General features: G+C 46.8%; 1 protein-coding gene across 1 annotated transcript; it reads right to left on the reverse strand.

Annotated features, from left to right (window-relative positions):
- Nucleotides 1–6956: 6956 nt before the first annotated feature.
- LOC120877908 (GTPase IMAP family member 5-like) lies at nt 6957–14784 on the reverse strand. The gene is made up of 3 exons (XM_040260381.1): nt 14034–14784; nt 9209–9257; nt 6957–7932 (listed from the first exon to the last, which is right to left on the reverse strand). The coding sequence occupies exons 2-3, from the start codon at nt 9249–9251 to the stop codon at nt 7043–7045; spliced, it is 933 nt and encodes a 310-aa protein (XP_040116315.1). The 5' UTR covers nt 9252–9257; nt 14034–14784; the 3' UTR covers nt 6957–7042.
- Nucleotides 14785–15182: the final 398 nt, after the last annotated feature.

Genomic DNA, 15182 nt, shown 5'->3' on the forward strand with positions numbered 1-15182 from the left:
ACTGTGACTTCATCTCTTGATGGTCAGGTCACCACAATGGGCCATCTTTTAACTATATGCTATGAGCCCCTTGTGAGCCCTAACATTCCAGCCTTTTTGATATAGGGTAAGGGCTGAAGGTCAGGCTTCTGTATTTGCTTTGCACTGGTTTTGTTAGGGGAAACACACTGATTGAAACCGCCCACCCTGGCCAGGCACCATTTGCATGAGTTGTTTTACAACAGGAGGTCCTGGTAAGGAACACAGAACCAATAAGCCTCCACCAACTGGAAGAGTTCAGGAAAGGTCAAAAGGAGACACCACATTTCCAACCTCCTCCCAGAATCCTTCTCCCTGGCATCCATCTTGGCTGAACAAGGTGTGCACCACCAGGAAGAACTCTGAGTCTGAATGATTGGCTAAAGACAACCAAGAAACTAATCCCATCACCATAAAACCTGCAAGCCATGTGGCAGAGCTGTTCTCCTGGGTTCCCTTACCCTACTGCTCTCCGCCCGGGCACCCTTTCCCAATAAAATCTCTTGCTTTGTCAGCACGTGTGTCTCCTTGGACAATTCATTTCCAAGTGTTAGACAAGAGCCTAGTTTCAGACCCTGGAAGGGGCCCCCCTTCCTGCAAAAGTTTGGGGTGTTGTCATGGGGTAAGACAAGAATAGGCTGGAATGTGGGTTAAGGGAAGTCAGAGTGGGCTCAAAGCTTGTGATAATTGGAGCGAGTTAGAAGTAGCTCATGAACAGTCTGGCTGGTGAAGGCTCATAGGCAGTCCTGGAGAAAAAAAGACACATTAGACAGGGGCCGAAAGTCAGAATAAGGGTTAATATGAGGAGGGGGCCCAGTAAAGGTAGGACCCATGGCATCCAATCCCAATTGCTTAGCCAGTTTTCCCATAATTTACTAAGATGTTGATGTATTCTTGAGGCCCTATTTGTCAGATTCCTTGCTGCCTGTTTTGCAACACCCTACTTATTGAACTGTGGTATTGGAGAAGACTCTTGAGAGTCCCTTGGACTGCAAGCAGATCCAACCAGTCCATCCTAAAGGAAATCAGTCCTGGATGTTCATTGGAAGGACTGATGCTGAAGCTGAAACTCCAATACTTTGGCCACCTCATGCGAAGAGCTGACTCATTGAAAAAGACCCTGATGCTGGGAGGGATTGGGGGCAGGAGGAGAAGGGGACAACAGAGGATGAGATGGCTGGATGGCATCACCGACTCAATGGACATTAGTTTGGGTAAACTCTGGGAGTTGGTGATGGACAGGGAGGCCTGGCATGCTGCGATTTATGGGGTTGCAAAGAGTCAGACACGACTGAGTGACTGAACTCAGCTGAACTGACTTATTGGTGTAGAAGCAACAGGCTTCGTCTATGAAAAGACAAAGGCCTCCTTTTTCTGCTGTGAGAAGGTCTAATCCTCTTCTGGTTTGAAGGACCACAGCTGTCAGGGAATCTAGTTGGCCCTGAAGAGTGATAAGGCCAGCAGCTACTTCTAGGCTCTCAATAAGATCCTTAAAGAGGCTGTGATAGTAGTTTAAAGAGGTCGTCTGCAGTCCCTGTTCCAATTCCCACTGGTCTTCCTATGCATATCAATAAGAGAATGAATTGAATTGTTTGTTTGGTTCTGTTGTGGATTAGTCTGATAGGGAAGGTTTGGTGGTTAGGAGGAATGGAGATGTATCAAGTAAGATCAGGGTTATTGAAAGGGGCTGAAGAGATATGGGAGAAATGAGGCATTGAGTCTTCTAATGTCTCATTGCAAGTGTGACTTGGAGGTTCAGAAAAATTAGGGATGAGATTGGTGGGGTTGAGAGTAGAGCAGCATTCAAAAGAGAACTCGGGAGATTCTAGGAGGGTGACATGAATTAGTTGGATATAAGAAGGTGATAGAAGAGCCATGGTCTTGTGTGAGAGTTAAGTCCTTAAGGTCATATTGTGAGCGAATGACCGTGGGTGTCCCCAAAGTAAGTTTTTTGCTTTCTTGAGTGAGAAGTGTAGCTGCAGCCAGAGCACGCACGCAGGCTGGCCATCCCTGTATGGTGGTATCCAGTTGTTTTGACAGATAAGCAGTGGGGGCAAAGGAAAGGCCCTGCATCTGTCTTAAGACTCCTAGGGCAATTGTATGTCTCTTAGTAGTGTAGAGTATAAAAGGGCGAGAAAGACCAGGCAGTGTTAAAGCTGGGGCTGACAAAATAGCTCGTTTTAGAGCATTAAAGGCTGAACAGGTGTTTGACTTAGGCTCAAGAGGCTCCGAAAGATCCCCCTGGGTTGTGCTAGGAGGGCAAAACTGGGGATCCAGAGGTGTAGATACCCAGCCAAGCCCCCGAAGGACAGAATTTCCATTTTTGATGTAGGGAGTGATTAAGGCAGATATAAGGGGCTTTCTATCAGTAGTTATATGTCTCTTTGTTGGTGACAGGAGAACTCCAAGATAGGTGACCTCAGGAAGGGGAAGTGGAAGGGATACTTGATAGCCCCAATCAGCTAGGAAGTTGAGGAGTTGTATGTCACTGAGAGTGTATAAGTGAGGGGCTACAAAGGAGAAGATCATTTACGTATTGGAGGATAGAGCTTGGGGCAAGATTGAGGGAGGTTAAGTCTGAGGCCAAGCTTGGCCAAAGAAATGAAGACCATCACGGAATGCTTGGGGAAGGACAGTCCATGTTGATTGTTGGGAGTGATGACTGTCTGGATCAGTCCAGGTAAAAGCGAAAAGGTCTTGAGGGACTGGGTGTAAAGGGATGGTGAAAAGTGCATCCTTGAGGCCCAGGACGATGAAATAGTTGGTAGAAGGAGAAATAAGGGAAAGAATAGTATAGGGATTTGGGACTACTGGGTTAATGGGGACAACAGCAGCACTAATAAGTCTCAAGTCTTGAACCAGGCGGTAGGAGCCATTTGGCTTTTTAACAGAAGGATAGACATGTTATAAGGAGAGTGAGTAGGGCACAAGCAGCAGCTTAGAGATGATGGGCTTAATCCCTGTTGATGTATTTGGGAAATAGGGTATTGAGGTTGATTGGGAAACTTTGTTGGATCTTTTAGATGAATATAAATGGGAGTATGGTGGGAGGCGATGGAGGGGTTATCAATATCCCAGGCTGTAGGGTTTATGGAGAAGGATGGTAATGGGGAGGCAAGGAAATAGGTTTGAGGAGCAGTAGCCAGGCCAGGTCGGGGAGAAAGATTTGGAATAGTGAGGAAAGCCTTGAATTTGGAGAGTAGATCCCTTCCAAGGATTAGAGTGGGGCATTTTGGGAGTATGAGGGAAAAAATGAGAGAATGGGGTATTTTGAAGTGTGCAAGGCAGAGGTTTGGTAATCTGTGGTGTAGACACTAAACATCAACCCCCACAACAGAGATCTGAGAGGCTTTTTCTGGAATAAGCAGGCATGGCAGAATAGGTGGCCCCTGTGTTGGTAAGAAAAGAGATCTGCTTACCTGCCATTGTGAGAGTCACTCTGGGCTCCATAGAGGTGATGAGAGTTGGGGCCTGGGGCCCTGGGCTCCTTTGGTCTTCAGTGGTGAGTCCGAGGCTGGGCAGAGCTGGGTCCATGGACTCCTCCTTGGGACCGGGAGGCAATGTCTGGATCCCTAGAGGGGGATTAGGAAAGTCTACCTTCCAATGTCCCTTTATGCCATAATTAGGACTTGGACCCAGAGGGGGCCTGGGCTTTGGGCATGAGCGGGCCCAGTGCCCTTCTTTACCACACTTGTAACAGGGCCTACATGATTTCTTTTCTCTGTCAGAGGATTGAGGTTTGGAGCCATGGAAGGCAGTGGCTGAGGCCTGATCTCTTTGAGCCTTTTCTAGTTTTGCCTGTTCTTCCAAGTTATTGAAAATTTAAAAAGCCAAATTTAAAAGATCTCGTTGAGAGGTTCCAGGGCCTTCCTCTGCCTTTTTTAGCTCTCTTTGAATGTCTGGGTATGATTGGGAAATAAAATGTGTCAGTTTAGTCAGTCAGTTCAGTCTCTCAGTCATGTCCGACTCTGTGACCCCATGGACTGCAGCACGCCAGGCCTCCATGTCCATCACCAAATTCCGGAGTTTACTCAGATTCATGTCCATCGAGTTGGTGATGCCATCAATGGCTATTAAGGACAATAGTACCTTCTGTTGAAGTTGGATCTAATTTTGTATATTTTTTCAGGGCTTCTGTTAATCTAGCTAGAAATTATGCTGGATTTTCACCTGGTCTTTGAGTTATTTCTCTGAATTTATCAAAGTTAACAGCTTTATGTCCTGCTTTTTGGAGGCCTGCAATAAGGCAAGTCACCATATGATTATGGACTGTTCACCCCGGACGCCCTGCCTGGTAGTCCCAGTTAGGGTCATCCCTGGGAATGGCAGCTGAGCCTACAGGATTAGTATCATCAGTTTGATGCACTTCATGGGCATGAGCTCAAGAAGCTTGCTAGACTCGTTCTTTTTCTTCTGGGAGGAGGGTAGAGGAGAGTAAAATGTGAATATCATGCCAGGTCAAGTCATAAGACTAGGTGAGGTATTTAAATTCTTTTAAATAAGTGTCAGGGTCAGAGGAAAAAGAGCCAAGACGTTTTTTGATTTGAGATAAATCAGAGAGGGAGAATGGGACGGAAAGCGAGAATGGGACATGTACCCAAACAATGCCTTCTGTACCAGCTACCGCTTACAAGGGAAGAAAGGGAGTGAGAAGGGATTCAGAGTCCTGTTTCTTTAAGGCCATGCAGCCAGGATTGAGGAGGGGATTTAGAGAGGTCGGGATGGGGACTTGAGACTCTGGTCATAGAAAGTGGAGGTGGAGCTGAAATCCCAGAGCCCTTTTCAGAAATTGGCATGGGGGAGGTTCAGAAGGCAAGAGGAGAGGGGGAGCATGGAACTGGATCTGCTACGATAGGATTAGAGGGGATAGGAGAGGCACTGTGGTCAGAAGGGTCAAAAGAAGAGGAGGGAAAATCCCAACAAGGATCAGGAAATATAGTGTAGGGGGATGTGGCCCAGAATGGGCTAAAAGTATCTGAGAAGTAGAACAGGAAGTACAGAGAGAGGGCCAAGGGCAGAAAGTGAAGAAAGCCTGAACAGAAGGGGTCTGTGACCACTTGCATTGTGGTGGCAGAAGTTACTGAGGTCCCATAAAGTACTGTAATTGAGAGTTCCTTTTTCTGGCCACTGGGGCCTATTTTCCAGTCAATATTGTGGCCATACAGTGTGAGAGTAATAAGTGAGTCGCTTTGGCTTTGTTTTTCCTTGAAAACCCAAGGTTTTTAAAATTCGGAGAAGGCAGCTTAAAGGGGTAGATTTTGTAGATTCAGTTCAGTTCAGCTCAGTTCAGTCGCTCAGTCGTGTCTGACTCTTTGTGACCCCATGGAGGGCAGCACACCAGGCCTCCCTGTCCATCACCAACGCCCAGAGTTTACTCAAACTCATGTCCACTGAGTCGGTGATGCCATCCAACCATCTCATCCTCTGTCGTCCCCTTCTCCTCCCACCATCAATCTTTCCCAGCATCAGGGTCTTTTCCAATGAATCAGTTCTTCAAATCAGGTGGCCAAAGTATTGGGGTTTCAGCTTCAACATCAGTCCTTCCAATGAATATTCAGGACTGATTTCCTTTAGGATGGACTGGTTGGATCTCCAAGGGACTCTCAGGAGTCTTCTCCAACACCACAGTTCAAAGCATCCATTTTTCAGTGCTCAGCTTTCTTTATAGTCCAACTCTCACATCCATACATGACTACTGAAAACACCATAGCTTTGTAGGTTGGGACTGAGAATTTCCTGTTACAATCAAAAGGGAAGGAGGGCAAACCAGGGTGAGTGAAAAATGAGAAGAAAGTTCGGAAGGAAAGGCATCCCCATTCTCACAGCCTTCTCAGAGTGACAGGGTCTACCTTGAAATGGATATCCCTTATTTCAAAGTGAGACCAGAGCCCAAGGGCCATGGGGATCCTCCACCTAGTGCTAGGGCTTCAAAAACCAGACCAGAGAAAGAGGATCTGAGAGAGCCAAATTCACCCACCCCTGCAGCCAATGAAATGTGAACCAGTGTGTGGATGTCAGTCCAGCAAGGCAAGTGGAGAATCCCGTCCCGGGGGCTCATCCCAGTTTCTCAGTGAGGTCCAAGGGAGGGAACCACCAAAGGTGGGCTCAGGAGAGGAGCCCACCTAATCACGGTGGGTCTTCCCTCCTGGGTTTCGGCACAAGGAATGCAAAGCGAATGCAAAGAAAAAGAGAGTAAGACAGGCATTCAGGCAGAAAAAGATTCATTATAGGAAGAAAGAAAGTAACTGGCTTTAGAGAAAAACCAGCGCCCTCCCTTTACAGCCAACCTTTCTTATACTTATTGGTGGGTAATTGTTCCCTGAAGGGAGGGAGCCTTAGTTTATCTTTAGCCCACAGCTGGGGTCTTGTGGTCACGCAGTTGAAGGGGTCTCACAGTTGGGGGATCACATAGTCTTGAGAAACGGGCACCAGCAGGGAGAAACAGGATACTGCCTTCAGGGAAAACAGGTCGCCCACCCGGGCAATGTGGCCACTGTGACTTCACCTCTTGATCATCAGGTCATCACAATGGGCCATCTTTTAACTCTATGCTACGAGCCTCTTGTGAACACTAACATTTTGCCTTCAACCTCACATGGCTGCTGTCTTTCCACGCCTTGCACTCAGATGCCATAGTGTCCTGAGGAAGAAGAGACTGTCTCTCTATGGGGGTCTCTCCTGGGCAAGGAGATGCCTCCTGGCCCCACCTCTGCAGACTTTTACTCACTTCCCATTGACCCAACTTTTGTCTCAGGCCCATGACTGAACTGGTCACTGCAAAGAAAATGGGATGGTGCACACACCAGCCAGGCATCCCTGAAACTCTGTTGTCTTGCTCTGAAGCACGTGACTTCACCAAGGAAGCAGTGGAGGCATGAACCAAGCCAGAAATCTACAAGGAAGGAGGGTCATGGGAGCTGCAGAGATGACAAACCATGTCCTCTGCAGACCGAGAGACTTTATTTCTGAGTTAAACAATGAATCCATGAGGTGATATTTGAGAAGTGGCTCTGCCACACAGATGTCACACAGAATAAAAATGGTACAGGATGATCAGTAGAATAAGAAGAAAAAGTAAACTGCACCAAACAAGACAAACACAAAGCTCATAATTCACAACGATCCAGGCTCTGAGTCGGAACACTGTCTTGAAGGCCCAGTTTCTCTTGGCCTTTTTCAGGCCTTGCTTTTGCTTTGCAACCTGCAGCTGTACCTTTTCCAGGTAGTGCCTCTGACCTTCTCCATGGGTGCCACCCCCCATCTGCTGGAGCATCTGTGCATCAAAGAAGAGCTCGTTGGTGAGGAAGGCTCCCTGGTGCTCCCGCTCCAGCCCCTCGATCACGGCCATCAGCTCGGCCAGCTGCTCTCTCTGCTCGTCCCCGGAGGCCCGGTTGTTGAAGGCGCAGTATCTCGACCCACACTTCCGGACCAGGCTCCTCAGCCTGAGGTTGTCTGTATTTGCCACATACTCATCCAAGGATCCACCCTCTAAATCTTCCTTGTGGGTGAACAAGATGACCATGTATCTCTCGGCTCCTGCCCCAAAGACCTCCTTCACCCTGGTCACGGCCACCACGTCCTGCTCAGTGAAGCGCCCCAGCTGGGTCACCAGCAGCAGCACGTGGGGCCCTGGCACCGACAGCAGGTAACAGGCTCCGATATTCTCATACACCTCTTGATCCTGGGCCTCGGCCTCAAAGATGGGGGCCGTGTCCACCACTAGGATGCTCCTCCCATTCCACATGCCTGTTGCCCTCTGACACTTCCTGGTCACCGACTGGGCCCTCAGCTTGGACTCAAACACGGGCTGGCAGAGGATGCTGTTCCCGGTGGCACTTCTCCCACTGCCTGTTTTCCCTACCAGGATGATCCTCAATGTAGATGATCCTGGATTTAAGCTCTCTCCTCCTCCACCTGTCAGAGCACATGAAAAGTTAATGTGCAATCTCTATGGACTGAATGTGTTCCCCCCCAAAAAATTCATATGTGGAACACTGATCCTCAACGTGATGGTCACTGGTGGTCAGGTCTTTGGGAGGTGGTGAGGTCTAGCTGAGGGCATGAGGATGGAACTCCATAATGGAATTAGTCTCCTTCTAAGAAAGAAAGGACCGTATTCATTAGAAGGACTGATGCTGAAACTGAGGCTCCAATATTTCGGCCACTTGATGCAAAGAGCCAACTCTTTGGAAAAGACTCAACTCATTGGAAAAGGCCCTGATGCTGGGAAACACTGAGGGCAGGAGGAGAAGGGGGTGACAGAGGATGAGACGGTTGAATGGCATCACTGACTCAATGGATGTGAGTTTGAGCAAACTCTGGGAGATGGTGAAGAACAGGGAACCCTATCCAGGTCAGGCATGCTGCAGTCCTTGGGGTCGCAGAGTCGGACACCACTTAGCGACTGAACAACAACAAAGAAAAGAAAGAGACTACTCTCTCTCCATCAGATGTGGACACAGCAACCAGGAAGTGGCTTCTCCCCAGACACCAAATCCCCCACATCTTGATCTTGGACCTCCCAGGCTCCAGAACAGTCAGAAATAAATATTTCTTGATTACCACCCAGTCTCTGCTATTTGTTTTAGCAGTTTTAACTGACAAAAAGAGTAATACATGCCTCTTGAGGAAGAAGAGAACAAAAGAAAAAAAGGAAAAGATCTCAAAGGACTAGCACACCTGGATCAATTTGGCTGTCACACCCTCAATCTCACCTCGGGCCTGGGCTCAGAGTAAATATTCTTACATAGAGAAAAAGGGAGCTCACACAGGGCTGGTAGAATAAATCGCCCAGGATGGCCAAAGTCTTTAGGATTGATCCTTCCAGGATGCTGGACTTTTTCAACCTTTCCAGAACCTTCTCCCTATTCAGTTCCCACCCAGAAGTCTTTTTGATGCTCCGAGCTTCCTACAACCACTGAATTAAATATTTGTCCCATACTTTCAACTCCTCCTATCCCTGTCTGGTCTCTGTTTTATCACATGGCTGGGTTTTCTATGAAAAAAATGTATACTCACTAAGGAGAGTATGACAGCAAATAGCCTAGTAAGTTCCATTTCCTGGGGAAATGCATTTTCTTTGTCTTCAGGTGTCTTTCGTCTTGTACCTTGCACTCCAGGTGGGAAGTTGGCTGCCCCAGTGCTGAGCTCTTGGCCCCCCAGTGTCGTGAAGGGCTCCTCCAGACCTTACCTGTGGTGCAGCTGTCTCCTCCACCCTGCCGAAGCCCTTCCATTTTGTTCTAGGGAGAGAACAGGCAAGGATTGTTCAGACAAGTTGGATGTGACATCCAGCACAGAACACCACATTTTATAGACCAGGAGACTGAAGGGGGAAGAAAACAACTACTGAAGGTCAACATAATCTAATGGATGAGCTGAGACTAAAACTGAAGTCTGCTGACCCTCAGCCACTCTTGGCATAGACTGAGGCTCCTAGTGAAGAGTATATAGGCAGTCCCAACACGAGGGCACTGACACGTGGTTTCCCACCACCGGTATTTAGTTACTGACAAGATGCACTGAAAAACGTGCTGTCCACCCAGAAGACCATTTCCTGGCATCCTGGTCATTTCCTGGCATCCTGGCTTTCTCCCTTGAGGGTCTCAGTCCTGTCCTGAGTTCCAAACTCAAGATTGCCTGGCAAAGTTTCTCCCTTTGGTAAATTCACAAAAGAAGCTCTTGCCTAAGTTCTTCCATGGTGATGGTGGTATAGAGGGTCACCAATCATCCCAGTTTTCCCTAGACAGAGAGGATCCCCTGATCAAAGGAGTGTCAGTGTTGAAACTGGGAGAGTCCCAGGCAAACTGGGACAAGTTGGTTATGGCAGAAGTAGGAGACGGTCATGAGTCCAGGTGGGCAGGAGGGTGGACCATACATCCAGTAAGAGGGAACACCTGATTTGTTAGGTTCAGACCAGCTGTTATGGTACCAAAGATCTATGCTTCTATGTTCTCAGCTCAAACAGTCCTGACAAGTAACTACATCAGGGCCATCTCTCCCCTGCCCACTCTCCTTCTTTTGCCTTCCCCCATATGCCTTTTTCTTGATCTTTCTCCTTTTTCCCACCTCCTACTTCTTGTGCTCAACGAGGGGGGTCCATTGAGGCCCCACCTAAGGATGACTACTCAAGCTTCATTACTGGGAAAGTGCTTCACAACCCTTTCCAAAACTACATCAGGACCTTGCTGTGTGCAAACTTTTAGAGTATTTTCTAAAGCTCAAGGAGTTAATGCTAAAGAATGAATCTCTAATTGTGGAATTTCAGCATCTAGGACAGATGAACCAAAAAAATATAAATAAATAATGTTTTGGAATAATTGAATTTCCTCCACCATCCGTGGGATCACACCATATAGAATATTATCTAACCATCTGTGAAATTGGCTGCAATGATTACCTTTGAAGGAAAAATAATTTAATAAATAAATTATTTTCATTTGAAAGTCAACATTCAGCTTCTGTCAGTTTCCTGATAACATTTTGTAATTTGTTCTAATGGCATTGTATTTTTCAAACCAAAAGACAATTCTGCATCAAGACTTCATTGTCACCTCCTGCCTGAGTTTCCAGCCTGCTAGTCTGCCCTACAAATTTCAGACCTACCATGCCCCATAATCGTGTGAGCCAATTCCTTCAAATAAATTTCTTCATACATATATCATATTGGTTCTGTTTTTCTAGAGAAAACTGATACATCAGTTCAGCTAATTCTCTCTGTTGAAACTTGGAAAAGGATCAAATCTGAAAATAATTCTCATTTTGGCTGGATCTTTTACAGGATTTTTAAACATATTGCATAGGGGTGACAAATGGGAGAACTGGGTTTTTTTTTTTTTAGGTATCAGCTTGTTTTCTGTGCTGATGATCTTGAAACCAAGATGCTCTATTTTCTCACGTATTGCCCTTGGGTCATCTTGAATGGTGGTCTCCAGAGAGGACCACTGAGGAGGGGCCCCCGAGCAGCTGAGAGTACCACACAGGTACCAGGTAAGTGACTAGAGTGATGAGGGGTAGAGAAGGTGATGCTGAAAGAGCTGCAGAAAGGGGAAATGGAGGGGAGGAGGCTCGAGATGATACACCTGGACTCATAGAGATATCAAATGACACTGTCCACATCTTTTAAATATAAAGAAACTGAGGCTTCAGGGAGTAGGTAATACAGCAATGACATGAAGCTGCCTTCACCCAGGACTGGTGTTGAAGGGATATCAGAGAGAGATGGCAACTCCTTCACTGTGTTATCTGGCCAATTTAGAATGCATGCAGGACCAGAGAATGCTACCTGCCCTGCGTGCTGGAAGAGACTGGTCCCCTCGGGCTGCCCCTAAGTCCCTTGGGAACAGGTCAAGCAGAGCTACTCACATGATATATGTGACTAAGTAACTGGTAGCCAGCCATCTCTTCCAAGAATGAGAGGCTTAAATTGCTGCTCTCTTTGAGCCTAGCCAGAGCAGAAAGAGAAGTTAAAAAAAAAAAGGTGAAAGATGGGGAGAGCAGGGGGGGTGGGGGGGGTGCTTCTCAAGAACCATCTTTCTCAACTATTTTTTGAAGATTTGTTTCTTCTCTCTAGTTTAGTGCAAATGGCCACACCTCTGGTGAGAAGGGTGCCAACACGCCCCAGCTGCCCCTCTCCCCTGCTCTGTCCCCTGAAGACCCCTGTGCCCATCAGTCCCCTCCCAACATCACCATCATCATGCTTCCTCCTGCCAACAACCCAGCTCCCTCATTTTAAAGCCATCATCTCTTCATTCACTCATTTAAGTGCTACACAACTGAGCGACTTCACTTTCACTTTCACTTTCGTGCATTGGAGAAGGAAATGGCAACCCACTCCAGTGTTCTTGCCTGGAGAATCCTAGGGACAGGGGAGCCTGGTGGGCTGCCCGTCTATGGGGTCACACATAGTCGGACACAACTGAAGTGACCTAGCAGCAGCAGCAGCAGCAGCAAACACTTCTCTTCCTACACTTGGAAGACAGCTGGACCAGTTTAGAGAACAGCTCCTTCTGGAGACTGGGAAAGAAGGTGATTCCTTCTACCATGCTTGGATGGCCCCACTTGCCACCACGTCTCCACTGAGCAGAGCTGAAAGGAGCACATGGGGAAGGCAAAGATAGAGGCACCCTTGCGAAAATTGTGAAACTGATTCAGTTTCAGGAAAATACTGAAACTGGCCTGAAATGGAACAAAACCTGGGCAGAATATCTCTCTTTGCCAAAAGCACTCAGAATCTCCCCCTACTGGCCCCATAGGAAAGTGTTGGAGAGGGTGACACGCTGATTCGGAATCACAGACGAGGTAGCATGGTGAGACACTGTTACCATCACAGGGAGTCAAGCAGGATAACCCTCCAGAATAACGCCCTCATGACCCCATTCTGGTTAATGAGGGAAATAAATCATTTTTTAAATAGCAAATTGTATTTCTTTTTCAGAAACAAAGCACATACTTTACCTGAGCAGATCATCTTGAATCCTGTCCCTAAAAATTCCTCCCCTCTTGAAAATAGAAATTTTCCTTCCAGTTAAACAGTGCATGCAACAAAAACAAGCAACAGATAGTTGGGGAGTTTGTGATGGACAGGTACCCACTGCTAGGTTTTAAATGGATAGCCGACAAGGATCTACAATAGAGTCCATGGAACTCGGTTCAATGTTGTGTGGTAGCCTGGATGGGAGGGGAGTTTGGGGGAGAATGGATACATGTGATTGTATGACTGGGTCCCTACACTGTTCACCTGAAACTGTCACAACATTGTTTGTTAATTGTCTATACCCCAATACAAAGTAAAAAAGTTAAAAAGTAAATAAATAAAAGTTAGCCACCAACATTTTAAAGATAAAGGATTTCACCTTTAAAAATCTGAATTTATGTGGTTACCAGTGGGAAAACTCTGAAGATGGATGGTGGTGTGGGGGGAGGAACAAATTGGGAGATTGGATTGACATATATACACTAATACTATATACACTAATACTATACACAAATGAGGACCTAATGTATAGAGTACAGGGAACTCAACTCAATACTCTGTAATGAACTATATGGGAAAAGAATCTAAAAAAGTGGATATATGTATATGTATAACTGATTCATTTTGCTGTACAGCAGAAACTAATACAATATTGTAAATCAACTATACTCCAATAAAAAATTTTTACATCCAAAAAAAAAGAGAGAGAGAGAAGCAACAGACATCAAGTTAGATTAAAATCGCAAGGCAATTTTTCAGCCCGTTTTTCAAAGGACATCCTATGACTTCAGGGAGCAGGTCAGACCCTCCTCCCAGCAATGTGCAGAAAATTCTATAGGTCCTGGTGGCTCAGACAGTAGAGTCTGACTCCAGTGCAGGAGACCAGGTTCCCTGGGTGGGGAAGATCCCTTGGAGAAGGGAATCACCACCCACTCCAGTATCCTTGCCTGGAGAATCCCATGGACAGAGGAGCCAGGTGGGCTACAGTCCATGGGGTCACAAAAAGCCAGACATGACTGAGCAACTAACACAGACATGCACACAGCAGCCACTAGGTGCATATGTGAAAATTCTTTTGCACAAACACAAGACATAAGCAAGCTAGTATCACCAGAGAGCTACTGTCTGAGCTCATTATGTTCCATATTTTAGGTTCTGAAAAGTATGGACTTCCCTACGGCTCACTGGGTAAATAATCTGCCTGCAACATAAGACATACAGGAGACGCAAGTTTGATCCCTGGGTTGGGAAGATCCTCTAGAGGAGGAAATGGCAAACCACTCCAGCATTCTTGCCACTATTACACTAGTCCGATGGATTGATACAATCATTTCTGAAAAGTATAGTACCAGTAATATTTTCTCTTGCAGTAAATTTGGGGATTTAGGCTATGTAATTCCTAACGCTAATAATTTTGAAATAATGAAACTGAGGCTTTGAAAGATCAAGTGTGCAGGCTGACCCAGACTGTTACTGGGAGAATCATGTTGAGAGGGAGGGAGGGGGAAAGAGAGAAAGAGAGACGAACAAACCCTGTTTTTACCTGCTAGATGCTGCAGAGTTCTGCAAGTTCTCAGACAATCTTGCTGCAGTCTTCCTTCCTCTCCAGGCAGCCTCTTTCTTTGGCTTCCAGTCTCGTCACAAAAACACAAGATCAGTGGACAATGAAAAATCCTGGCCACCAATCCTATCTGCCACAGACAAAGACCAGTCCCCCAGGGTAGGCAAAGAACAACGTGTGGGTGTCCTCACCAAGCCATCCTTGGAAAATGACTCAAATGACCTCAGAGGCAGAGACACCAGAGGAAGAGGGTTTTTTTTTTTTGCTTTGGTTTTGTTTTCTTTTTAATAACATGCCATTTCCTTCTCCCCACCACATCTCTATAAGGCTTTTGTGCAGAACAAGGTCTCCTCCTGAGTTAGTCTGGAGACTCAGGGGAGCCAATGAACATCTGGGGCACAGCTGCACCCCAAACCAAGCATTTGCCACCTTTCACTGGCCTAAAGTGGACCACCAGGCATCTCCTCACATCCAGCATTTACCTCTTCTGCACAGATAGCTTCTTATATGTAACTCCAGATGGCAGCGAAGGCCGAACTCAAGCAGGCATCTTGCTTGCGATCCTCTGGGGATCTGGTCCTCTTGTTTCTCATCAAATGCCCTGCCCTCAAGTTAGTCATGTTTTGACTTGCATGCTGCTCAGTTGTCTCAGTCATATCCGAGTCTTTGCAACTCTATGGACTGTAGCCCACCAGGCTCCTCTGTCCATGGGATTCTCCAGGCGAGACTACTGAACTGGGTTGCCATGCCCTCCTCCAGGGGATCTTCCCGACCCAGGGTCGAACCCAAGTCTCTTATGTCTCCTGCATTGTCAGACAGTCTCTTTCCCACTAGCACCACCTGGAAAGCAAGGCGCGTGCTCATGCAAATTACCAGGAAAGTTGGAGTTCGATAATTTTCTGTGTAGGTTTTTTTACTACTCACATATGAAAACTATCTGAGATCAAACCCATGTCTCCTGAAGCTCCTGCATTGGCGGGAGGATTCAGGGGGAAACAAAGTTTGGTAGATTTCTTCATCTGGGTGGACTTGCATTTCCATGGAAGCCAGGGACACATCTGTCCCCACCCACAGTATGATTTAAGCAAAGTGACAAGTATTTAAGGGGATGCCCTGGCAGCCTCCTGCTTC

The sequence above is a fragment of the Oryx dammah genome, unplaced genomic scaffold (assembly GCF_014754425.2).
Source record: "Oryx dammah isolate SB20612 unplaced genomic scaffold, SCBI_Odam_1.1 HiC_scaffold_18, whole genome shotgun sequence".
In the NCBI taxonomy this organism is placed as follows: Eukaryota; Metazoa; Chordata; class Mammalia; order Artiodactyla; family Bovidae; genus Oryx; species Oryx dammah.